At 41.0% G+C, this 25,909-nt stretch overlaps 2 protein-coding genes across 3 annotated transcripts in view; one reads left to right on the forward strand and one right to left on the reverse strand.

Annotated features, from left to right (window-relative positions):
• klhl17 (kelch-like family member 17) overlaps nt 1–4,652 on the reverse strand; it is a 28,596-nt gene extending 23,944 nt beyond the window's left edge. For both annotated transcript variants that reach the window (XM_061977065.1, XM_061977058.1), the window contains exon 1: nt 4,259–4,652. The gene's annotated coding sequence lies outside the window, so the exon portion shown is untranslated. The remainder of the gene's footprint in view (nt 1–4,258) is intronic.
• noc2l (NOC2-like nucleolar associated transcriptional repressor) overlaps nt 4,333–25,909 on the forward strand; it is a 35,748-nt gene continuing 14,171 nt past the window's right edge. Inside the window, exons 1-14 of the mRNA XM_061977030.2 lie at nt 4,333–4,745; nt 7,917–8,048; nt 8,121–8,304; nt 8,377–8,608; nt 9,058–9,148; nt 9,250–9,328; nt 11,466–11,576; nt 11,682–11,795; nt 11,902–12,090; nt 14,782–14,921; nt 15,058–15,169; nt 19,105–19,218; nt 23,548–23,649; nt 23,887–24,030. Coding sequence (XP_061833014.1) covers nt 4,726–4,745; nt 7,917–8,048; nt 8,121–8,304; nt 8,377–8,608; nt 9,058–9,148; nt 9,250–9,328; nt 11,466–11,576; nt 11,682–11,795; nt 11,902–12,090; nt 14,782–14,921; nt 15,058–15,169; nt 19,105–19,218; nt 23,548–23,649; nt 23,887–24,030 — 1,764 coding nt within the window. The 5' untranslated portion in view covers nt 4,333–4,725. The remainder of the gene's footprint in view (nt 4,746–7,916; nt 8,049–8,120; nt 8,305–8,376; nt 8,609–9,057; nt 9,149–9,249; nt 9,329–11,465; nt 11,577–11,681; nt 11,796–11,901; nt 12,091–14,781; nt 14,922–15,057; nt 15,170–19,104; nt 19,219–23,547; nt 23,650–23,886; nt 24,031–25,909) is intronic.

A 25,909-nucleotide genomic window follows, 5' to 3' on the forward strand; every position in this document is an offset into this window, starting at 1 on the left:
GCCATTAAACCTTAAAGGCATTTCCTTTGCGTGCGTGCCCTCCAAGTCACATAATACCTACCGGCTGTTCTCATCACAAATGAATGTAAGTAGTAGTAGTGAAGTAAATTATATTTATATAGCGCTTTTTCTCTAGTGACTCAAAGCGCTTTACATAGTGAAACCCAATATCTAAGTTACATTTAAACCAGTGTGGGTGGCACTGGGAGCAGGTGGGTAAAGTGTCTTGCCCAAGGACACAACGGCAGTGACTAGGATGGCGGAAGCGGGTATCGAACCTGCAACCCTCAAGTTGCTGGCACGGCCGCTCTACCAACCGAGCTATACCACCCCACAATAAGGCATACTTGGTCAACAGCCATACAGGTCACACTGAGGGTGGCTGTATAAACAACTTTAACACTGTTACAACTATGCGCCACACTTTGAACCCACACCAAACAAGAATGACAAACACATTTCGGGAGAACATCCGCACCGTAACACAACATAAACACAACAGGACAAATACCCAGAATCCCTTGCAGTACTAAATCTTCCGGGATGCTACAATACAATACAATACTCGTCTCGATTACTGTAATGTATTATTTTCGGGTCTCCCTATGTCTAGAATTAAAAGATTACAGTTGGTACAAAATGCGGCTGCTAGACTTTTGACAATAACAAGAAAGTTTGATCATATTACGCCTATACTGGCTCTCCCGCACTGGCTTCTTGTGCACTTAAGATGTGACTTTAAGGTTTTACTATTTACGTATAAAATACTACACGGTCTAGCTCCAGCCTATCTTGCCGATTGTATTGTACCATATGTCCTGGCAATAAATCTGCGTTCAAAGAATTCCGGCTTATTAGTGATTCCCAGAGCCCAAAAAAAGTCTGCGGGCTATAGAGCGTTTTGTATTCGGGCTCCAGTACTATGGAATGCCCTCCCGGTAACAGTTAGAGATGCTACCTCAGTAGAAGCATTTAAGTCCCAGCTTAAAACTCATTTGTATACTCTAACCTTTTAAGAGACCCCCTTTTTAGACCAGTTGATCTGCCGTTTCTTTTCTTTCTCCTGAAAGAAATATGAAATCCGTGTTGCAGTCTGCAGGTGTACCTAATGTTGTGGCCCAGCAGCGACTGCAGCACGGATTTCATATTTCATTCATTTCGGGGATGAATAAGGAAATCCTTCTTTAGCTGCAGTCTTGTTTTATCACACATTGCTGCCTTTTCACCTGTCAATGTTTACTTTTGTATGCACATTCAGTCAACAAAAAAATCCTGACTTTGGAGCAATGTTCACAGACTATAGTATTTGGCCCTCTATTAGATGCAATGGTTTTCCGTATTGGGACCATGATTTCGGTCCTAACTTGTTCACCGGTCCTCATATGAACGGTACTTTTCCTTGTTGATGTCTCAAGAAGAGTATAAATACTAGAACACCCACACATTCTTGTATTTGTTACCTTCTTGAGACCTCCGGAAAATGCCTACCTCTTTAGGACCACTCTTTCTAGATATATAAAGATTTGTATTTACAACATTAATAATATTTACATACTATGCAAATATAGAAAAGGTAAGCTTTTAGGTGTTTTTTTTTTTTAATTGCTTGTTTGTGATTGGGTTTTAATCTTCATTATTTACATCACGTTATTTCAGTATGTCTCTAACAACATTTAAAAAAAAAAAATTTTGGCCAAAGGTGGCACATTTCAATTTCTTACACACACTTATTACATATGTTGGCCAGAGGGGGAGCATTTCAAATTTTTACACACACTTGTTATTTTATATGTTGACCAGAGCACTTTTAAAACCGACACGCAGTCAATTTGAAAAATCCCTCCTTTTTGGGACCACCCTAACTTTGATAGATTTCCCCACCTGGGGTGAAAATGAGATCTCTATTTTTTGTTTTTTGTTATGTGCTTAAGGTCGATGACAAACGAGTCACGGACCACAGATGGCCCCTTGCGCCGCACTTTGGGCGACCCAGCTGCAGAAACTAACTGTTAATGGCCACTATAGTCTTAGTACCGTAGTGTATTTGATCATCCTTTGGTCACATATGGGACGCGGGTTGTCTTACGTTAGCAGCGGAAGTCATAAAATAAGTTGTTCACCTGGCAGGTTTTTTCGGGGATGAATAGGGAAGTCCTTTTTTAGCTGACGTCTTGTTTTATCATATATCGCTGACTTTGGAGCAATGTTCAGAGACTCTAGTATTTGGCTCTCTATTAGATGCAACGGTTTTCCGTATTGGGAACATGATTTCGGTCCTAACTTGTTCACCGGTCCTCATATGGAAGGTACTTTTCCTTGTTGATGTCTCAAAAAGAGTACAAATACTACAACACACACACATTATTGTATTAGTTACCTTCTTGAGACCTCCGAAAAATGCCTAATAATATTTACATACTATGCAAATATAGAAAAGGTAAGCTTTTAGTTTTTTTTTAAAATTGTTTGTAATCTTCATTATTTACATCAAGTTATTACAGTATGTCTCTATATACATATTTTTTAAATTAATTTTGGCCAAAGGGGGCACATTTCAATTTCTTACACACACTTATTACATATGTTGGCCAGAAGGGGAGCACTTCAATTTTTTACACACACTTGTTATTTCATATGTTGACCAGAGGGGGTGCACTTTTAAAACCGACACGCAGTCAATTTGAAAAATACCTCCATTTTGGGACCACCCTAATTTTGTTAGATTTCACCACCAGGGGTGCAAATGAGATCTCTATTTTTTGTTTTTTTGTAATGTGCTTAAGGCCGATGACAAACGAGTCACGGACCACCCCCTGTGCCGCACTTTGGGAAACCCAGCTGCAGAAGCTAACTGTTAATGGCCACTATAGTCTTAGTACTGTAGTATATTTGTTCATCCTATGGTCACATATGGGACGCGGATCGTAAAATCAGCTGTTGACCTGGCGGGTTTTTTCGGGGCTGAATAGGGAAGTCCTTCTTTAGCTGTCGTCTTGTTTTATCACATATTGCTGCCTTTGCACCTGTCAATGTTTACTTTTGTATGCACATTCAGTCAACAAAAAAATCCTGACTTTGGAGCAATGTTCACAGACTCTAGTATTTGGCTCTCTATTAGATGCAATGGTTTTCCGTATTGGGACCATGATTTCGGTCCTAACTTGTTCACCGGTCCTCATATGGAAGGTACTGTTCCTTGTTGATGTCTCAAGAAGGGTAGAAATACAACACACACACACACACAATCTGCTGTATGGAGGCAATCCGCTTTAATTCCAATGGGGAATACAGCATAAGACAATGCCACAATGCTGCAACAATTAAGTACACAGCATTATGTATTACAGTCATATCTATAACGGAGACCCTTGGTGCAAATAAGACAACACAATCCAAACTAGCACCTTTGCAAAAGCTTGCCAATTACCTCTTGCTTTATCGAGGCACAACCTAAACTGACATCGCAAATACCGCCCAATGTTATTGTCAAAGCATACATGTTTACATTAGCATTCGTTTTGAAGCAACATCAACACACAATATGGAGATCCTTTACCGGTAGCTTTGTTGCAGTTATATTTGCAATTGGTGTCGTTCCCGCAATGATGGAAGGAGATAAATCTGCAGCTGTCGCAGTCAGGATGGTAGGGGAAACGGTAGCAGCTGTGCCGGCTACCTGTCCATATTCGTCTCAAGCTTAGGAACATCAAGAAAATCCCTAGTTTGGTGCCTTGTATACGATTGACGTCAATGCACAAAAAATGTATGAACGCTGACATAGAAGCGTTAAGGTGGAATGTTGACAACCTCTTTTCAAAGCATTAACACAACTCAAATTAGAGCCCAATAATGTCCAGTTAAATTCTAATTAGCATTAATTAAATAAGCGGGTAAGCATAACATCCCACATGCCATGTTCAATTTTGGTCTGGAGGCGTGTAAATTATTCCTAATCACACATACGACCTTAAGCAAGCCCTCGTTGGGCTCGGAGTCCGGAAGTAACTTTGAGTTATACGACTACGCATGCGTAAGAGGCGGGTCTTCTCTTAGACGATGCGTGATTGGTCAGACCCTTTTCCTCCACTACCTCGACCACTCTGTTTAGCGTTGACAAATCAACATTTACTGAATAAAAGTGTTTAATGGCACGCCATTTAAATGTGTTTTAAGTTAAAAAAATAAAATGAAGGTCAATTTGTATTTTATTCCCCTGTGTTAGCCTGCCATGCGGAACAAGACTGTGTACTGTACTTACGAGCGGTCGCCGTCGGTGTGACAGCCGTGGATTGTTTCTGTGTGTGACCTTTCCCAGCTTTGCATAGGACGGCAAAATTGTACACGGAGGAAAAAATAAATATAGTTGTTCCGTCGCTCAGCTGCTTGTCCCGTGGACGCAACCGATCATTCAATTTAAAGCTCACATGGAGCGTCACAACACGACCCCAGCGATTAATTTCTCGCTTGTCGTGCTCGCCGACTTGTTTTTTAACTCTGAGACCCCGACACTAAAATATGTGTTTGCAGCGTTAGTTACTATTGGTAAATATTATCCCTATTTATTTATTTTGTATCGTGATAACATCGACTTGTTTGATCAAACATGCATGGAAGTATAATTCTCGCGTCGTAGTTTGTCCATGAAACACAAAACCAACTGCACCAAAACCAACTGCACCGGTGCATTGTGGGAATTCAGACTCGTTGTCACACGTTGAATCCAGCATGGCACCGAAACAGAAAAGGTACGTCTGTGTTTTATCTCACTTTTCCACTGCACATGTTTGTCTGGTTTTTTCTGCCTTGTCGTTTGACTCAGTATTACATTTAGTGTCGGATTGTCGTTGTGAATTATGTTAACGTTGCCGCTGTGCGAGCTGGTCCTGACTCGTGTAGCTGCTAGCTTAATTACGTTTTTCTAGCTGCTGTTGCTAACAACAACAAACCAGGCTTCTTAGCTGCTTTACACAGAAAATGCTCCTGGTCATTCCATGTTTGATCAATAAGTGGTTTGTGTAGTGCAGTGGTTTTCAAACTTTTTTCACCAATTACCACCTAAGGAAAAAAAACGTGGCTCACCAAGTACCTCTATAATCAATCCATCCATCCATCCATTTTCTACCGCTTATTCCCTTCGGGGTCGCGGGGGGCGCTGGAGCCTATCTCAGCTACAATCGGGCGGAAGGCAGGGTACACCCTGGACAAGTCGCCACCTCATCGCAGGGCCAACACAGATAGACAGACAACATTCACACTCACATTCACACACTAGGGCCAATTTAGTGTTGCATGACCAACATAACCGAACTAACAAAGGTCTTAACTCATTCTCCTTCTATGCCACATCAATATGGAATGCACTCCCAACAGGTGTAAAAGAAAGGGCATCTCTATCCTCCTTCAAAACCGCACTAAAAGAACACCTCCAGGCAACTACAACCCTAAACTAACACCCTCCCTTCCACATCATACCTCTTCGGATTGTAAATAATCAAATGTAAACAAACAAATGTAGACACTTTTTCTTATACTTTCTGATCTGTCTCTCTATGTCCACTACTTGCTGTACATATCCTACTAAGTCAGTCCTACACTGTTTCAATATCCATTTCTCTGATGATGCAATTGTTGATGCTGATTGTTGATGACTGAAGTGTTGATACCAACCAAACCTAAACCCCCCCCCCCCCCCCTCATATCCCACACCCCGGATTGTAAATAATTCAATGTACATACTCTGATGAATATCTTGTGTGATGACTGTATTATGATGTTAGTATATATTTGATAGTATATATCTGTATCATGAATCAATTTAAGTGGACCCCGACTTAAGTTGAAAAATGTATTCGGGTGTTACCATTTAGTGGTCAATTGTACGGAATATGTACTTCACTGTGCAATCTACTAATTAAAGTTTCAATCAATCAATCAATATGCAGTAGCGTAGTAGGCCTAAGTATTCTTTCAAAACAAGGCTTAGGTTTTATTTAACAAATATGCTGAATCATTTTGGCCACTGTAACATTACCCACAGTTTGAATCAATCAGTCAATCAAAGTTGACTTATATAGCCCTAAATCACCACAACGACATCCTCGGCTCAGATCCCACATCAGGGAAAAAACTCAACCCAATGGGATACAATGAGAAACCTCGGAGGGGCGACCGGTGCAATGGACATCGAGTGGATCTAGTTAATAGTGTGAGAGTCCAGTCCATAGTGGGGCCAGCAGGGGATCGTCATGAGTGGAGACAAGTCAGCAGCGCAGACGTCATCAACTGATGCACAGATGAGTGGTCCACCCCGGTCCTGACTTTGAACAGCTGGCGCTTCATCTGTGGTCACCTAATAACCTCTCCACACAGGAGAGGGGGGCAGAGCAGAAAAGAGACGGCAGATCAACTGGTCTAAAAGGGGGGTCTATTTAAAGGCTAGTGTACACAAATTAGTTTTAAGATGGGACTTGAATGTTTCTACTTGAACAGTTACACTGTTCGAATATACGAACATAAAACACTGTACTTAAGTCGAGTGATTCTATAGTTTACCACATTATGGAACTCGCGTACCATATGTGGCAGATATGTGTATAAAGAGAGTATGGCCAGCGAAACGAGAGGCGCCATGACTGCTACCAAGGACGTGTGTGGCTGTGCCCGGATGCATGCACTTGCTGTCGAATTGACGCACGATTTTCTGACGAAATAAACCAAAATAACTTGTCCATATATAGTTCTAAACATTCTACAGCTCATAAACTTACGATAAAAAAATGCTTTAATTTCGTGAAATAAATAATGTTACATTCCTGTAGTGTTTCCTGACCAGCAGGCACTCTTACCACGCACCCGCAATAAACATAAAAAAATACACAAAACAACCAAAATATTACTTTTTTCCTTCATTTTGCCAAAATATTCATGACCTTTGGACCAACAATCACAGAGAAATTGTCACTTTTGAAGTATGTCAACAGTAGTGGCTGCCTCCAATGTATTCGTACTCACTGTATATATCACTCATTGTGTATTATTCTAACTGATCTTTCTTTTTTGTAACATACTAAGGGAATAAGTTTACTTTTGTAGTTATTTCCCCATATTTCTCCACAGTAACTCTGATATGGTAACACTGGCGAGCAGTAGAGAATGTAGAGAGATTTTTGGTCCAGAACATATTTTGCTTTATTCAGTATTTACATATTTCTTGCCACTTTATGTTGTACATTTTAATGAGAGTTCCAGTTCATTTTCTCATCTATTTTAACACCCCAAATTTGGTTTCTTTTATGCTTTCAATGTCTATTTGTTTTTTTTGTATATATTGTATTTGTGTTTGACTTTCTCTTGTACTGTTACAATTGCATTATTTTAGTTTTACTGCAATTCAAAGGTAGTCCATTTTTGTCAACCCATCTTTTTAATTTGTTAATTTCTTCTAATATTATTTGTATTAGCTTCTGTGTGTTCTCTCCTAAACAAAACACATATGTTTACCACACACAAGGCGCTGTAATCGGTGGCTCTCTAGTGTTGTTCTCAAACCTTCACTTCCCATACTTGTCTTCTTTCCGGGTTGTGGGGAAAGCGATGTAAAAGCTTTCCACAATTATTGCGGACGGGGCAGCCCCATCCTGCACAACAGGGCATTTTTACATGTCGAAAAACTAACAAGAAAGCGCCGCAAACACATAGCATCAGCTCAAATTTAGTAACAGTCATGGTGCCCTGCAGTCACAAGAGTGCCTTTTGACCAATCATTGAGGAGATCACCTAAAACCGAGTTAGCCGTACTCCCTTTATACATGACTCTGAGTAATGGTACACATACCACAGTTTGAGAATCACAGGTGTTGTGTATATTGTTGTTCCCTTAACTCAGTTAATTTATACAACTGTAATATTTGCTGTAGGAAACTAGAGGACCTCAGTCTGGATGAGTTCCTGCAGTGTGGCTTGGACTCTGAGGAGGATGAAGTACAGACAGATGAAACCCCCCCAAAAAAGGGTCCCAAGAAGAAGACAAAAATGAAAGAGCCCAATAAGTAATCATTACACATGTCAGTTTAAATTTTTGAATTGATACCTTGCATTGTAAACATGTTTTCCTTTTTAAGGGATGAAGCTAATTATGGTAAAGCTTCCCAGCACAAGCAGCAACTGTCCAGATTAAAGAACAAAGATCCAGAGTTCTACAAGTTCCTGCAAGATAATGACCAGCATCTCCTGAATTTTGACGACACTGATAGCTCTGAGGATGAAGATGAGGAAAAGTACCACACACTGCCTTCCATGCTGGAGGTGGGAAACAGGCCAGTGTGTGTTTGCTGTATGAGTCATTGCACAAATAACATGATTATAATTTGCATGTAGGAGGCCAGTGACGAAGAGGATGAAGGAGAACAAAAAAGTTCGAAGAAAGCCAAGAAAACAAAAGAGACTATTAAAATCACAGAAAAAATGATCGAAACCTGGCAAGCTTCTCTAAAGAACGAACTTTCACCTCGTCTCTTTAGAGACATCACCCAGGCTTTCAAGGCTGCTGTTGCTACAACAAAAGGAGAAGGAGTTGGCCCGTGTCGATACAAGGTGGCCGACAGTTCAGGTAGGACACCTCATTTCTTGTCAATATTTATACATTGAAATAAATAAACCCTGAGTCCAACACAGTGAGAGGGACGTGGCTGGGTTAGGAGTCGGGACAAGTCTGATGGATTCACACCTGTCTGGTCAATAAAGATTGATTTGTTTGTTCTTTAACACATGTGGAATAAAAATACCTCTGAGTTTCCCAAAATATGCCAGCCTTGCTTACCTTCCAACCCTGCAATAGTTCAATAGTGTGAAGTAGAGGTCCTGCTACACTATTTAAGGTAGCCAGATTCTGACATGTACGACAATGGGACAACCAAGAAAACATTAAGACATAATCTATCACGTGTATTTGCAAACATTTATCTTTTCTGAAATATGTTTGCAATGGTGTTTGATACTGCCATTATACTGTTTTAATTGTGCAACAGTAACAGACACTTTCCTACCCTCTGTCTGCAGTGTTTAATGCCTTAGTCCTCTTCTGCATTCGAGACATCCACGGTGCCTTGCAGCGGATGCTCAGCTTGAAGACTGAGGAAGACCAGACGAAGTATGTTGGAGATCCCATATTGACACTCTCTGTTTGTGTAAATTAGTGGGATTGTGGAAATAAATCTGACTGGCTGTCATTTCTTCTGTTACTTTTGTTAGGCTGGTGCTCCCATCGTCTAGTAAGAAATGGCAGAAGAATCAAATGGACATTAAGATGTATCTCAGCGGCGTAGTTCAGGTTTGTGTGTTTTCATGTAGACACTCTGCAGCGGCACGTTAGCGTGTAGTGAGACATCATCAAATCATCCCAAGTCACTCAGTCCGGAAGTGTAATATTTTTACACACAAATTATAAATCAACCAATACAGTGCCGATATCGATTTGTAGTCAAGGAGGTTGATAACGGATATTTGAAGCTGATATTCCTTTGCTGTAAAATACATTTTTACATGAATAGTATATGTCAGTAATAGGCTGGACAAGGCTTTACGTTGTTTTTTAAACATTATTTTTGAGGAAATGTCAGACAAGTAGCGACACAATGTTTAATGCAGCACTAATGTTTTGGTTAATTTGGTGCCAAACAACATCAGGGGATTTCACAAACACCTTTATTACTTGTGTCTAATTCTGCGGGTCAGTGGAGCATCAATATTTGCATTTCAAAAATATTGGAAAAAATGGGATTTCACTACTCGCCGTCTACTCAATTTTATATAATTTTACAGCAGTTTATGAATTCAATACATTGTAAGGTTTCCTCAAGAGGAACCCTAAAAATTGCGAACATTTAAATTACAATCAATTCTAGGCTCCTTTACGAAGCTTATGGTGGAGACATTTTTCCAGCTGGCTGACATTTCTTCTTAGATGTTACAGATAGTATAAGAGTGCTGCTCCTTCTTCTTTACTTGTATATTAAGTACCTTATTTGTCAATATATTTACACAAAGTTGGGATTTTTGGCAGGGATATTTTTTCTGTCCATCCATGTAATTCGCGTTATTTGATTGAATCACGAAACATGAAACTTCACACGCTCCTATAATAAACCCACAATGGGAGTGCTGTGGATGAAGGCATGATTGTTGCAGTAGCGAAACCAAAAAAAATGGAACCGGTAGGACGCCGGGAAAGAAGACAAGAACTGGAATTCTCTGCAAAATATGGAAGTTTTGATAGCTAAACCTGCTCAGTGGCCTAGCGGTTAGAGGGTCCGCCCTGAGATCGGTAGGTTGTGAGTTCAAACCCCGGCCGAGTCATACCAAAGACTATAAAAATGGGACCCATTACCTCCCTGCTTGACACTCAGCATCAAGGGTTGGAATTGGGGGTTGAATCACCAGAATGATTCCCGAGCGCGGCCACCGCTGCTGCTCACTGGTCTCCTCACCTACCAGGGGGTGGAACAAGGAAATGGGTCAAACGCAGAGAATAATTTCACCACACCTAGTGTGTGTGTGACTATCAGCGGTACTTTTTAACTTTAAGCAGAAGAGATATACCATGTAAAAACAACCAACACTGCACGAGAAAGAAAAAGTGAGATAGCCACGGGGGTTGGGGCGCGCGGAATGTGCGTGGAAGCGCTGTAGTGGGGAAAAAAAGGCAACTCTTCAAAAGCAGGGCAAACGGGCTGGTGCTTTAACAGTGTTTATAACTATCTACATCACTACTTATTTATGTTTTTAAATACTAAATATCAGGGCTTCACGGTGGAAGAGGGGTTAGTGCATCTGCCTCACAATACGAAGGTCCTGAGTAGTCTTGGGTTCAATCCCGGGCTCGGGATCTTTCTGTGTGGAGTTTGCATGTTCTCCCCGTGACTGCGTGGGTTCCCTCCGGGTACTCCGGCTTCCTCCCACCTCCAAAGACATGCACCTGGGGATAAGTTGATTGGCAACACTAAAAAATTGGCCCTAGTGTGTGGATGTGAGTGTGAATGTTGTCTGTCTATCTGTGTTGGCCCTGCGATGAGGTGGCGACTTGTCCAGGGTGTACCCCGCCTTCCGCCCGATTGTACCTGAGATAGGCTCCAGCGCCCCCCGCGACCCCAAAGGGAATAAGTGGTAGAAAATGGATGGATGGATGGATGGAATACTAAATATCGATATCATATGTGTATATATTGTATTTGCTGATGTAGTTCTGTTGTGGTTGTAAAAAAAAAGACACAGATATTCATCAAAATGCTGAATTTCGGCACCAATAATCGACCCGGTCGATGTCTAATACAAATAATACATCTTTGTCCATCTATCTGTGTATCCAATTGTTGTGTACTGTGTAGCTGGTTAATTTTGTTGTGCATCTTGTGTGACATTTTGTCTTTTTTTCCATATAATTAATTCTTCTAAACTTTCTCCACCCACAGTTGCTATCCTATTTAACAGAGGCTACGGTCATCAGCGCTGTCCTGCGGCACGCCAACCAGCTTATACTTTATTACCTTTGCCTCCCTAAACAGTGTCGATATCTGGCTAAGGTAAGATTGGCCTTATTGATCTTTTGAGGGAAAATAGACCGTTTAATATGCTGCAGCATTGCATGTAACGCAGTAATTGTCAAACAAATCCCATCTGTTGTCCAGCAATTGTTGAAGCAATGGAGCACAGGGGAGGAGACATGTCGGGTTCTTGCTTTCCTGGCCCTCAACAAAATCTGCAGACACAAGCAGGAAACGTATTTTGCCTCTATTGTGAAGGTGAGTTATAGATACCACGGGACAAAATAACAAAACATTTTAAATGCAAAAAAAATGTAGGCTGCCATTTAAATCTAACCTTTGCTTTGATCATGTCTGTCTCCAGCAAATGTACATTTCCTACGTGCAAAACTGCAAGTTCACGTCTCCCAATGCGCTGCCCATGATCAACTTCATGCAGCGTACTCTAACAGAGATGTACTCTCTGAACACGCAGGCCACTTACCAGCAGGCCTTCATCTACATCCGACAGCTGGCAATCCATCTAAGGAATGCCATGACCATGAAGAAAAAGGTTTGTTTTCTGATGTTGTGCGTAGGATATAAGGGAGGCAGACTGTCAAACCATAGGACTTTTTGGAATGCGCTGTTAAATTACAGGAGGCTTGGAGATTATGGCTGCCACTGTCACTTTTAGGAGCTGCTTGCAACCTGCTCACAGTAATGTTTCTCTAAGCAACAATTATAACAAAAACACAATTGGCTAGCTTGTGTCACCATAAGTGGTTTATTTATTTGTTTTACAATTTTCTATATTTTCCACAATTACTAAGTTTACATTATTAAAAAATGCTACTGGCCAGAATATAATGATTGCTGTTTACGGCAGTCCTCACCCTGTCTCGTCCACAGGTACGCAGGGAGCGCGTGCACACATACAAAAGCAGTCCAAGACAAGCAATGGACAATTTGCAGTTATGTTGTTGTGATTGAATATATATTCAATAACAGCTAACGCTCGCTATCTAAATCGCTATCATTAGCTAACAACACTCAAAATTATAGTGCGTGCATGTGTTACGCACATACATAGTTAAATGTTACTGGTAAATAGATTATACATTTGTAGCACATTTCTACCTTCAAGGTATTCAAAGCGCTTTGAAACTATTCCCACATTCACCCAATTACACACACATTCACACACTGATGGCGGGAGCTGCCATGCAAGGCCCTAACCACGACCCATCAGGAACAAGGGTGAAGTGTCTTGCCCAAGGACACAGCGTACGTGACTAGGATGGCTGAAGCTGGTATCCTGGAACCCTCAGGTTGCTGGCACGGCCACTCTACCACCCAAACCACGATATCTCGATTACGTCATTATGTCCCAGAAGCAGTAAGAGGGCAGGATATAGTGTGTAAAATACATTGGAAAACATTGTTGTAAATGTTGCAAACAGCCTCTTTAAGCTTTGTCATGTATTTAAAAATATATATGTTATCATTCTGGGTTAAGAAAGTGCTTTATTCTCTGCACCTGCACATAGTTGAAGGGGACCTATGGTGATTTTCGTCATTGCTGACTTATACATTTTACAATTTTGTATAGTCATGCTAAACAATGCCAAAGCGTCAAATCATGAGGTTCATGCATTTGGCCATGAACTTGCACGCAGTTGGAGATGCTTCTGCCCGCGGGGTTTTGCAGTCTTGTTTAAAAGATACGCTACTTTTTATGGAAAATGGCAACAGCGAAGGATGCATGTACATGTACAAGCCAGTCTGCCCCACAACAAGAAGATAGAAAAATAATGAATGGACTTGTCTACAAATGAATAAAAATGGCAAACTAGCGCAAAGCTTTTCAGGTAAACCTCTACCATGGGGCGGTTTAGCTCGATTGGTAGAGTGGCTGTGCCAGCAACTTGAGGGTTCCAGGTTCGATCCCCACTTCTGCCATCCTAGTCACTGTTGTTGTGTCCTTGGGCAAGACACTTTACCCACCTGCTCCCATTGCCACCCACACTTGTTTAAAAATGTAACTTAGATATTGGGTTTCACAATGTAAAGCGCTTTGAGTCACTAGAGAAAAGCGCTAAATAAATATAATTCACTTCACTTTCCATATTTGGCGATATCCGCTCACGTAACTAAGGCAAAATACACTACAATCGTCTCAAATTCCAAATGGCTTATTTGCAAGATTGTTTTATAAATATCTCTGCCATGCCTCATGGTTTGATTTCAAATTTCCGGGACTTATGGGCATCCGAAATACACAAAAACATCTACCAATAGGTAAGAAACGTTGAGTTTGCATAATAGGACCCCAGGAATGACTGCTACCTGCAGCTTGTGTGTTATTTCTTGCCCTCCCACTTGGCTAATGTTCCTAAAATAAATACTTCTGTGTTTATTTGTCTTTACAACATTTGGCACGGGACTGTTTTGCCAAGATGGACCAGTACGAAATTGGATTTTGTTCGATAAACTCAGACTTAAAAAGACGGCGACAACACGTCTTTTAAGGAAAAAGTGAGATGAATATTATTTTTAATCTATTCTCCGCATGAGGAATAACACAGACATGCAGTGACATAAGTGCTGGTAATAGCAGCTATTTTTATGCAGCTCTGGAGTTTAAATGGATCGGAGAGTGTGCAGGTGTACCTAATGTTGTAACCAGGTCAATCTTTATGTTTAGTAAGTTTATTTTCAACCGTGTTTGGAAAAACGTAGGGGTGACATTTGTCTTGTAAGATATATATTTAACATTGTACATTTGAACAGGATTAATTATGATACTTAGAAGGTGGGGTAAAGTTTCATTCACAATGTGGGAACGCCTTTACAAACTAACTTGCAGACAGACTCAAAAAACAGGTTTTAAAAGTGACTGTGGAGCAGAATTTACACCAAGGTATATCTAATACATGTTTTCTAGACCACATGGAAGTGTTTAAAATGTAGATTAAAAACATAATAGGTCCCCTTTAAATATGTTAAGCAGTTAGTTTAAGATTACACCATGAAAGTCTCCACCATTGGCACTACCTTGTTACTTCCACATGAAAAAGTAGGAGGTCAAAACCATGGCAAAATGTTCGGTGAGATACTGTAAATCTCACTTAACTATTTGTTTCAAAACAATAAATCAAGTCTATCATAAAAGTTATATCATAACTCTTAAGAAATTACACAATTTATATATAATTTCTAATTAACACTATTAAATTGCTTCTGTCAAATGTGTGTTTTTCAGGATTCATACCAGTCAGTGTATAATTGGCAGTACATCCACTGTCTGTATTTGTGGTGTCGGGTCCTCAGCACCCTGCACTCAAGTGACGTCCTGCGGCCTCTGATCTATCCACTGTGCCAAGTCATCATTGGTACCATCAAGTAAGTGCTGTCACATAATCATAATGTTTGATTGACCATTTTCCAAAGAGTAGCAGGAAATGTTTTGGTATAGCTGCTGTATCCTAATACTAACAGCAGGTGGAGACATTGATCAGTGTGTTTTCTTCCTTAACAGGCTGGTGCCCACATCAAGGTACTATCCTCTGAGGATGCACTGTTGCAGAGCACTCACCTTGCTGTCTAGCAGCACCAACACATTTGTCCCAGTTCTCCCTTTCCTCTTAGAGGTAAGACCCCATCATGATGCACTGTGTTACATCTCATTGGTAATCACTATTTGCTTTTCTTCTTCAAAAAAATGTACTTGGCCCTAATTGATTGGCTGTGCACAGTCACCAAAGGGTGACTTTTTAAAAGTCTGTCACAATACCTTTCAAACAACCAAGCTTAGATTTTTGGTTAGATTTTTTATTTTGACAATTTTTATTGTGATGTTTTTGCCAGTTAAATTCTAGCACTTCTCATGTTTGACCTTTCAAGATAAAAGCATAAACAACAAACAAGGGCCTTTAATTGAGGTCAACTTATTTGTCTTTTGTAAAAAAAAAAAAATTAACTAAGGCCCACTCAAGGCGTCCGAGGCGTATTTATTGTAACATGAAACAATTTAAACGATGTGCCAGAATGTTCCGCCAGGGGTTTAATGTGGAAAAACACAAGTGGTGTGTGACTAGTTTGCTCTCAACAGGCCTGCTGAAAGTAGTGTGTTTGTGCGCGCAATGATTTTGTATGTGAGTTCCGTTGTCATACAAGATTGCTGATCGCCATCAATGTAAAGTTCTTTTTTTTGTGTGCAAACGTGTGAGAGAAGAGACTTTTCCACTACCAGCAAAGACAAGCTTCCCCCCCCTATGGGAGTGGTCTATGTGCGTGTTTATGTGCATGTAGCGATAAAGGCACGGTTGGGGTTTACACTTTGGTCCCAACACGCTGTGTAAACCACATCCTGTCTGCCTATGCCGTACCCCACACGCCTTCTTACTTGTACACACGCTCAGAAGCCCTTTCCCCTTTTGCCATACCTTCCACAGGTATGTTTATTTGTGATGCACACTATTTCCTGTATTTTTCTCATATACTTTTCCCCTTGTAAAAAGCCAAGCTGATGTAAGCAGTAAACTGCCACTGTTTTAATTAGAGCAGCAGTACCCCCCGCCCCCCTCTTGTGTGTCTGTGTGTGCTCTTGCATCGCCATGGGGGGTGTATGAGTTGGAGCTTCCTGCTTCAGCATCGTGCATGCGCATCAGAGTTAGCCCATGCTGTCCCACTTCCCCCTGGTTCCCCCCACAGACCGCCACCACATCCTATGTTTATAGAGACAGCAGCGGCCAGCGACGCCGCTCTGCTTCGCACACACACTGAGCGCATTAACGACCACACAGGCGCACGGAACCACACAATGATAAGCGGGTGTCAGAAATAACTTGATACACGTGTACAGCAGAATTTCACTTCTGAATTTCGCACTCTGCAACCGTGAGCAGAAAACATGTTGCCTGGAATGTGCAGCAAGAATATTAATATAAGAACACACTCACTCAATCACAGAGATATATATAAGTGTGTAGTCATTGCTCATGAACAGACATAAACATTTGCACCGTCAAATTAAATTGCACATACTGACGATAGTGTTGGTGTAAAGATATATGTTTATCTTTAATTCAGTTTAGTTCCGTTCAGTTCAGTTCAGTTTCAGTTTATTTCGAACATGCATACGATACAATGTATAGCATCATACATTTCCAGTTGTTTCATTACAGCATGTCCGAAAAGGAGTAGGAAGTAGCAGAGCTTTTGTAATCCTATCCCTTTTCATACCATGGCAATTTTATCCCAATTCCTTGTTCTCTGTAACAGAACAAATAAATAATGAATAAATAATATACCATAGTAAGCAAACATATATTAAATACATAAATAATCTTTGTCTCAATAAAAAAAAAAAGGTAAAAAAGGGTTCAAGATCCATCCATCCATTTTCTACCGCTTGTCCCTTTCGGGCTCGCGGTGGGTACTGGAGCCTATCTCAGCTACATTCAGGCGGTAAGCGGGCTACACCCTGGATAAGATGTTCATCATAATTCTTGTTCTGTGTGCTTTGTGAACACTTGTAGTTTGAACAGTCTCTTAAACTGAGTCATATTGGTGTTTTGTTTGATTTCTTTGGTTAATCCATTCCATAATTTAATTCCGCATACAGATATGCTAAAGGTTTTAAATGTTGTACGACCATACAAATGTTTTAAATTATATTTTCCTCTAAGGTTATATTTCTCCTCTTTTGTTGAGAAGAATTGTTGTACAATCTTGGGTAGCAGGTTATAGTTTGCTTTATACATAATTCTAGCTGTTTGCAAATGCACCAAATCGTTGAATTTCAATAATTGTGATTAAATAAATAAAGGGTTTGTATGTTCTCTATATCCAACATTATGTATTACTCTAATTGATCTTTTTTGTAACACACAGTTAGTGAATGAAGCGCACATTTGTAGTTTTTCCCCATATTTCTACACAGTAACTCAGATATGGTAACACTAGCGAGCAGTAAAGAATATGAAGCGATTTTTGGTCTAGAACATGTTTAGCTTTATTCATTATTGATGTGTTTCTTGCTACTTTATGTCGTATATTTTTTACATGAGATTTCTAATTCATTTTATCTATTATTACACCCCAAAATGTGTTTTCTTTTACCCTTTCAATGTATACTCCGTCTATCTGTATTTGTGTTTGTCTTTCTCTTCTACTGCTACCAAATAGCATTATTTTTAGTTTTGCTGAGATTCAAGGATAGTATGTTTTTGTCAAACCTTATTTTTAATTTGTTAATTTCTTCTGTTATTATTTGTATTATCTTTTGTGTGTTCTCTCCTGAACAAAATGCAATTGTATTATCTGCAAACAATACTAACTTTAAGTCATTTGTAACTTTACAAATGTCATTTATATAGAGATTGAACAATTTTGGTCCAAGTATTGATCCCTGAGGTATGCCACAAAATATTTTCAGCTCTGTGGAAGTGTGTTCGCCTATCTTTACGTATTGCTTCTTGTTGGTTAAGTAGCTTCTTACCCAGTTCAAGACCAACCCTCTGATTCCATACCTTATCTTTAATTTGTAATTACGACTTTATGTGCTTGTGTATAAGAAAAGTGACACTTTTCTAGTAAACTGAAGCAAAGTGTTAATGTTTGAATACTGTTTGAAACGCTCACACCAGTCAAACAATGTGGACTTGTTTGCCCTGAGTACCTTGAAGGTAGAAAAGCGCTATACAAGTATAACCCATTTATTTAATCATAGATTGTTACAATATGGGAAATTTCGGGGTTTAGATCGAGGATGGGCAACGTCTATAAGGATAGGACCCTATCACCTGTCCTTAAACCAAGGGCGGGAAATTGTGATGATGTTGTATGCATGCGTGTTCGAAATAAACTCAACTCAACTTAAGGTGTCAGCCAGGCTTGGGCATGATACTTATTGCCTAGCACCCACAGACCAAATTGCATTTTGAATTTTAAGGCCAGAATGTTATCCTGTTTATTATGTATAAAGTGAATCTAATTTTCATATTAAGATAGCAGGGCAAAAGGTTACTACACTAACGACTAAATATAAACCTTTCTAAAAACATGTGTTCGACTACCTTCTTTTTTGTTTTGGATGCTTGAACACATTTATAGAGACGCTACTTTAGGTTCTAATTACCCTCACCCTTGCATAACCAAACAATTTCCTCATCCCTGTGATAATATGACGTCGTCATCATCGGCCTCCGCAGCTGCCATCATTTAATCTTGCTGACCGCTAAAGCTCAGACTTAAAGCTATTGCCAAGTAAGCAGCCGTAGTCACAGTAAACACTGCTTCTAAGCACTGGCGTTCCAACAAGGACAAAAGAGGATGAGGTTAGATTTAGCCCTTTTCATAACTTGCCAAAACAAATGGAAACTAATCATGATTAATTCCATATTCATTCCCTGCCCTAATTATTGTAAGAGTGTTGTTGCTCAGGAATGAGAAGGCAAATATTAATGTAATATTTGCTGTAACTGAAATGAAACGTTCAGGCGTCTTTTGAACCGCAAAGTTCTCGTTTTTGTATTGTGTTGTGGTTTCCAGTCATGCTTTAACTTACCTTTTTCTTCCCTAGATCTTCCAGCAAGTAGACTTCAACAAGAAGCCAGGACGAATTAGCAAGAAGCCTATCAACTTTGCAGTCATCTTGAAGCTGAACAAAATCAATCTCATTGAGAAAGCGTATAAGGTATTACTGCCCGTGATGATCAAATGCAACAAGAACTGCAATGTTTTGTCTGCATCCATTACAAAGCCGAAAAGAAAAACACTATTCTTCCTGCTGCTCTGCCAAAGATAAACGTCATTCAGCCTTAGTGATGTTATTCCTCCTGCTACTCAGCCGTGCCAGCTACCTGAGGGTTCCTGGTTCGATCCCCGGCTTGGGTATATGTGGAAATAGTGTCAAAGCGCTTTGAGTACCTTAAAGGTAGAAAAGGATAGGGGCCTATCACCTGTTCTTAACCAAGGGCGGGATGATCCATTACTACATACAACAGAAATTACTGTGAACAATACTTAGACCTGTCTTCTTCTTTTATGCACAGAACAGTCTCTTTACAACATCTTATAGCACAGTCAGTGAAAGGTAATCGACACGAAAAACTACTACTACTAAAGATTTCATTACATTACACGTTTTTGGCCATCTGTAGCCAAGTTTTCAAGTTGTAAAAAAAAAAAAATGTTACACTGGTGCACTGTGATTCCTCAATACACTATAACTCAAATCAATTAATATGCCAGCATAATTTATGAGTCATGAACCCTTCTATAATGGCTATAAACTCCCTTTGTCGTGTGAACTTCATTTTTCCTATCTTTGGAACAATAGGGACCTCTGGCATTTTTGTAAAGGAAATGAAAGCCATGGAAATTAAATTAAATTCATGCAGTGCTCAAATATTATTGATTAGATATTAAACTAAAACCAATCACGATATGGCGGGTGCTACTTCTTTATTTGTGTTGTAGTAGCGCCTCATGTTGAAGTCTTGTCTTTTACGATTTGATTATGATTCAGGAGCTTCGATTCAATTTAAAATAGATTATTGATGCATCTTTAATTTATGTATATTGATGCAGTTTTAAATGTATTTTCCTTTCACTAAATAAGCATTTATCACTTGCAACTTTTAAAAACAGTGCATTTGGAATAAGATATTCCTATCACATTTATTTAATTCATGGAAATGTGTGCAAAACTTGGACTTAAGTGCCCTATAATAAAGGAGCTGGTCACATCTCTCGGTGGAGTGGCTCGCTGCAGTCAGCCAAATTTTAGAACTGTCTGCATTATTACTTTATTTACAATAAGTACATTGATTATCGATTATTGACATTTACTAATCGATTTTATAATCCATGTCCAAAATGCGATGCATCTAAAAATGTATTATTTCCCCTACTTCACTTTTATTTCAAATGTTGATAGAAAATCTGAGGCGAAAGCATGCGAATGAGAGCTGTATGCTCTCTTAGCCAGTCGAATGCACATGGTGCAGTGCACACTGGCGCTTCGACACATGAACGTACGGGCTTTACGTAGCAGTAACAGCTATGAGTTTCCCCTGGTCGTGGACTGTAGTACTTATGATATTTTTAAATTTTTTAAAGTAATCTCAGGCAAGGCTGGTATCCAGACCATGTGTTTCTCATGTTTGGTTTAAATTGTTTTGACCACATTTGTGCATAAGGAGTTGATTGGTTGACTGATTCTGCTTCCAGTTAATGTTTTATGTAGGGCTGGGCGATATATCGATATACTCGATATATCGCGGGCACAACCGCGGAGTCGGCGGATTATCCGCGGATCGGGCGGATGGAATTTAAAAAAATTAGATTTTATCAGCGGGTCGGGTCGGGTCGGGTCGGGTCGGGTCGGGCGATTGAAATTTTAAAAAATTTGATTTTAAATAGATTCAGGCGGGTGGCAGTTAAACCAATTCGGAAATATATATACATAGTTAAATGTTGTTACCCACATACGAAAAACGAGCAGGCACCTGCTGCATATGCCACAACAGAAGAAAAAAAAAAAAAGAGATGGACACTTTTACGGAGCGGAGAAGGCCCCCGACGCCTCGCCGGGGTCCGGGACCGAGGCCCCTTCCCCCGAGAGGGCCCCACCGGGAGCCGTAGCTGAGGCGATCCGCGAGAAGGGCCCGACGCACGTCCAGGGTCACCACCGCGCCCACCGCACCGACACCCCGCCTCGTCCGCCTTCGCCGCGGCCGGCGTCACGCGCAGCAGGTAAGCAGCTTACCTGCCCGCCACCCCCGTGGCCGGGGGCTCGTAACAGGGGTCACTCCGCGCGCTCCGCCCGCGCAGCTTACCTGCCCGCCACCCCTGTTGCCGGGGGCGCGTAACAGGGGTCACTCCGCGCGCAGTGCGCTCACGAAAGGGGTGGGGCTCACCCTGGTTGATATAGACAGCAGGACGGTGGCCATGGAAATCGGAACCCGCTAAGGAGTGTGTAACAACCCACCTGCCGAATCAACTAGCCCTGAAAATGGATGGCGCTGGAGCGTCGGGCCCATATACCCGGCCGTCGCCGGCAGTGAGACGCGCTTGGAGGTGCGCTCAGCGCGGCTCCCATATGATTGCGCACTGGTGTGCGTCTGGGTCGTGACAGCGTGGCATGCGAATGTCTGTGCTGCGTTGGATCAGTCTCCTTTCTTTTAACAGGCAAAAGCTTTATAACCTCACTAATGCCTTGCATCGTCTATATTAGATATATAACAACGGGCGGGTGCGGGCGGATGGCGGGCGGATGCAGTTCTGATCAAATGTTAGATCGGGTGGATTGCGGATGGTTGACGACTTTCTGATGCGGTTGCGGATGAAATAATTGCCTATCCGCGCATCTCTAGCGGGTGTGTCTCTGTGCGATATAGAAAATTACTATATCGTGATATTCGAGTATACGTTCTCACGCAGTTGCTTTTAGCTGCGGGCATTATACTACAGGCTCTTCTCACTCTTTGTTGTCTCTCCTTCTCACAGAGACATAAAACAAGCGCACCTTCTTACATACGTCACATACGTATACGCCCTCGCGGAGCAGAGAGGTAGCGGCATGGGTAACGTTAGCTGTGGTGCGAGTGGTAATACAAGAGAAAGAAGGTGCAAATCTGCTAACAAATGAAGGAAGAATTAATTCCCAAGAAAAACAGCCGGGGGTCCATTGTCTGGCGGTGGTTTGGCTTCAAGTGGGAATATTTCGAACAGACAACCGTAATTTGTCAAGTGTGGGGCAAAAGCGTTGCTACAAAAAGTAGCATTACTGCTAATATGTAGCATCATTTGAAAAGTAATCTGCTAGAGAATGAAGAGTGCTTACTCTGCATGTCAACATCTCCGTTCGGTGCCACACCAACAAAATGCCGAGGCAACCATTTCCACATCAAAACCGTATGAAAAAAATAGTCAACAACAGAAGGAGATAACGTCCACAGGAATCTACCACATAGCGAAGGACATATACTATTTGATTTCCTATTATGCAGCTCATTTTTATTTGACAGTTATCGAAATATCTTGTGTGACATCATGCACAAAAGTGCACTTCATTTGTTTTAAACTATTGTAGTGGCGTTCTGTACAAAAAGTGCACTTTAATTTAGTGTTGTTTTGATATGTCATCTTAGTGACATCATGCACAAAAGTGCACTCATAGCTTGTTTTAAAATGTCTCTGACAATCTTGCACTTTCTGTTTTGAAGTGACATGAATGTTTGTGCCACTGCTTAATAACTGTTTAATAAATACAGTTTTGGTCAATTGACTTAGTTGTGATTTCCCTCTCTGCATAAAAGTTTAAAATGAGCATATATTAATGCAGTATGAACAAGAATGTTTTAATGTAGACACATAATCATCATACTGGTGTGATTATATGCATCAAGTGTTCATTCAAGGCTAACTGTATGGAATGGCCTCAATCTCGTTACCTTGCGTAATGACAAAGGCAAAAATATCGAGATATATATCATGTATCGTGACATGGCCTAAAATTATCGAGATATTAAAAAAGGCCATATCGCCCACCCCTAGTTTTATGTCACACACCTGTTGCTGTTTGTTTATTCCGTGTGTGCGTGTGCGCGTGCGTGCGAGCGTGAGCAGACAGATACCTCAAAGCCCCCTTTTCAGAACTCTAAAAGTGTCACAAAGTCACCACGCTCAGTGTTGCAGCCAAGTGTATTGCGTCACAGCCCTCTGGGATTATTCCCTGCACATTTATGATGGCCCCCCTTTCCCTCCCTGCTGTCGCCTGCTACACACAGACACGCACACAAGTTTTGTGTAAAATGTACATACCTGTCTCCTGAGTGTTTACTCATTACTCAAACTTCATTACAGTGCAATTTATAAGCCATGTTGTTAAGTTAGTTGTTTTAAATTATACTCATGTTTTGTGCACGCTGGCCTCTAGCTTTATATTTTTTCTTCTTTTTTTTCTTGTTCAAAAAACTTGCAAAGCATATATCATGTTGCATCTCTCTGTGCCTTTTAGGATGGCTTGATTGACCAGCTCTATGACTTGATGCTGGAATATTTTTACACGCAGTCCAACACCATCGGCTTCCCAGAGCTCGCCCTGCCTACTGTCCTCCAGGTAACATAACTCTTGCCCATGTTGGAGAATATTGCAGGTTTTTTTTCCAAAACCTTACTGCTTATAATTTGGTCACCATCCAAGCTAATGAAGATGCGCCGGTGCTGCCTATCATTTCAAATCTTCCTGAATTGACCGCACACCGGTTCCGCAGCTGGGCCTCAGTGTGCATGGACGGTCCTTCAGCATTTCCTTCTTTCTCACCCCTACCCCGCAACACCCATCTTCCTCCACCAGCTGAAAGCGTTCCTGAAAGAATGCAAAGTGGCCAATTACAGCAAGCCTGTGCGCCAACTTCTTGAGAAGGTGCAGGAAAACAGCAACTTCATCACGGCGCGGCGACAGAACGCCGCCTTTGGAGTGGGCAATAATGACGCTGTGGTGAGTAGAGTAGGAGGCACGCTAAAAATATCCCCTTATTTTACCGCAAATTATAATCTCAACACTCCTGTTTGAATGCTCTTTTGGGTGTCAAAATGTTGACGATGTGAAAAGGTTAATGTCAGCCAAATAGAAAAAGACAAGTCTGAATGTTTAGCTCTCCTGCGTTGTATTGGACAGAATAATTCTACTGGAAGGAGTTTCCATACGTCTTCAAAGATGTACCTCTTCGTCATGTGACTTTGCCTTCTTTGGACAGCAAACTAGTGGTGGCTGATTCAACAGTGCCTCTGCTGGTTGCAACAGAGTAGTTTCCAATTTACCAAGACTTGATTTAATCAATTTGACAGTCGACCAGGTATTTGTACGTCAACAGCAGTTTGGTAAACAACATAACTGCTTAGCATCTGCAGCAGCATCAATGCGGCCACTCTCAACTCGGTAAATGCTGTCGCCATGGCATCCACTCCCTAGTAACAGAGCAGTGGTGTCCCCGCAGGCAAAGGAAAAGTGCCATCACCTCACTCACTGCTGCTGTGCAAAAGGCCACGGCCCCCCTCTGGCCACCGCCCCCCTGCTGTCATGCCACCCAACCTGAAAGGCAGCGTAATTAATGATAGTCTGACTCCTTCCACCAATGGTGAACTCTCGTGTCTCTCTGTTGTCATTTACAGTACCTCACAAACCTGAGTACACCCCTCATATTTCTGCAAATATTTTCTTACCAGTATATCTTTTATGAGATTACACTAAATACATGTACATCTTGTGAAATGGTATACAATCTGTACTGTCCCCTCAGTAACTCAAAACAGTCATTATCATCTAAAATGCTGGCAACAAATGTGCGCACAGCCCTAAGTGAAATTATGCAAATTGGGCCCTAATTAACGATTTTCCCACCCCGGTGACATGTGACTCGTTAAAAGATCTCAGATGTGTTAAATTTGGCGTTATCGCTCTTACACACTTACACTGAAAGTTCAACCTCATGGCAAAAAACTCTCGGAGGATGTGGGGAAAAAACAATAGATGGTCTACACAAAGAGGAAATGCCAAAACCCTGAAACTCAGCTGGTGGCCAAGACCATACAGTGCGTTAACAGTACAGGTTTTACTCAGAACGTGTTTCGCCAGGGTCCATCAAAGAAGTTAAAGGGGAACTGCACTTTTATGTTGACAGTTTTTCAACATAATGACCCCAAACACACCTCCAAGATGTGAAGAAGTTCCTTGCTAAAGAAGCTGAGGGTAAAGACGATGGACTGGTTAAGAATGTCCCCAGCCCTGAACTCTGTTGAGCATCTGTGGGGCATTCTCAAACAGAAGGTTGTGGACCGCAAGGTCTCTAACATCCACCATGATGGTGTTATGATGAGTAAATAAGTGAATTCCATGCCTATGATAGTTAAGGAAGACCTGGAAAATAATAGTAGCTATGCAAAATATTTAGGGGGACATTACATATTCACAGTTTTACAAGCTTTACAGTACTGAACACTCTACATTCAATCAAAGTGTGTATTTCAGGGTTTGTCCAATGAAAATATAAAATATTTGAAGGAATGTGAGGGGTTTCACTCACTTTGGTGAGGTGTAGTATGCCATTATTTTGTATGCCAGCAACGATGACAGAAGTAACAACTTAGTTGAATATTAGGCAGTGGATATAAAACATAAAAGCCTTTGCTACAAAACATTAGAAGAACATGCATGAAAAAGAATTAGTGTAAGATAAGAGAGTGATCTTGGGATCGGATCAGGGCCGATGTTTGCCTTTTTTGCTGATGAGCTGCCGTGCCCAGCCAATCTTTACCGCTGCTGTGTCCTAGCGTTTACTTGGCCTAAGATTATACTCATGTGAATGATTTATTCAAAA

The sequence above is a fragment of the Nerophis lumbriciformis genome, linkage group LG01 (assembly GCF_033978685.3).
Source record: "Nerophis lumbriciformis linkage group LG01, RoL_Nlum_v2.1, whole genome shotgun sequence".
NCBI classification, from domain to species: Eukaryota; Metazoa; Chordata; class Actinopteri; order Syngnathiformes; family Syngnathidae; genus Nerophis; species Nerophis lumbriciformis.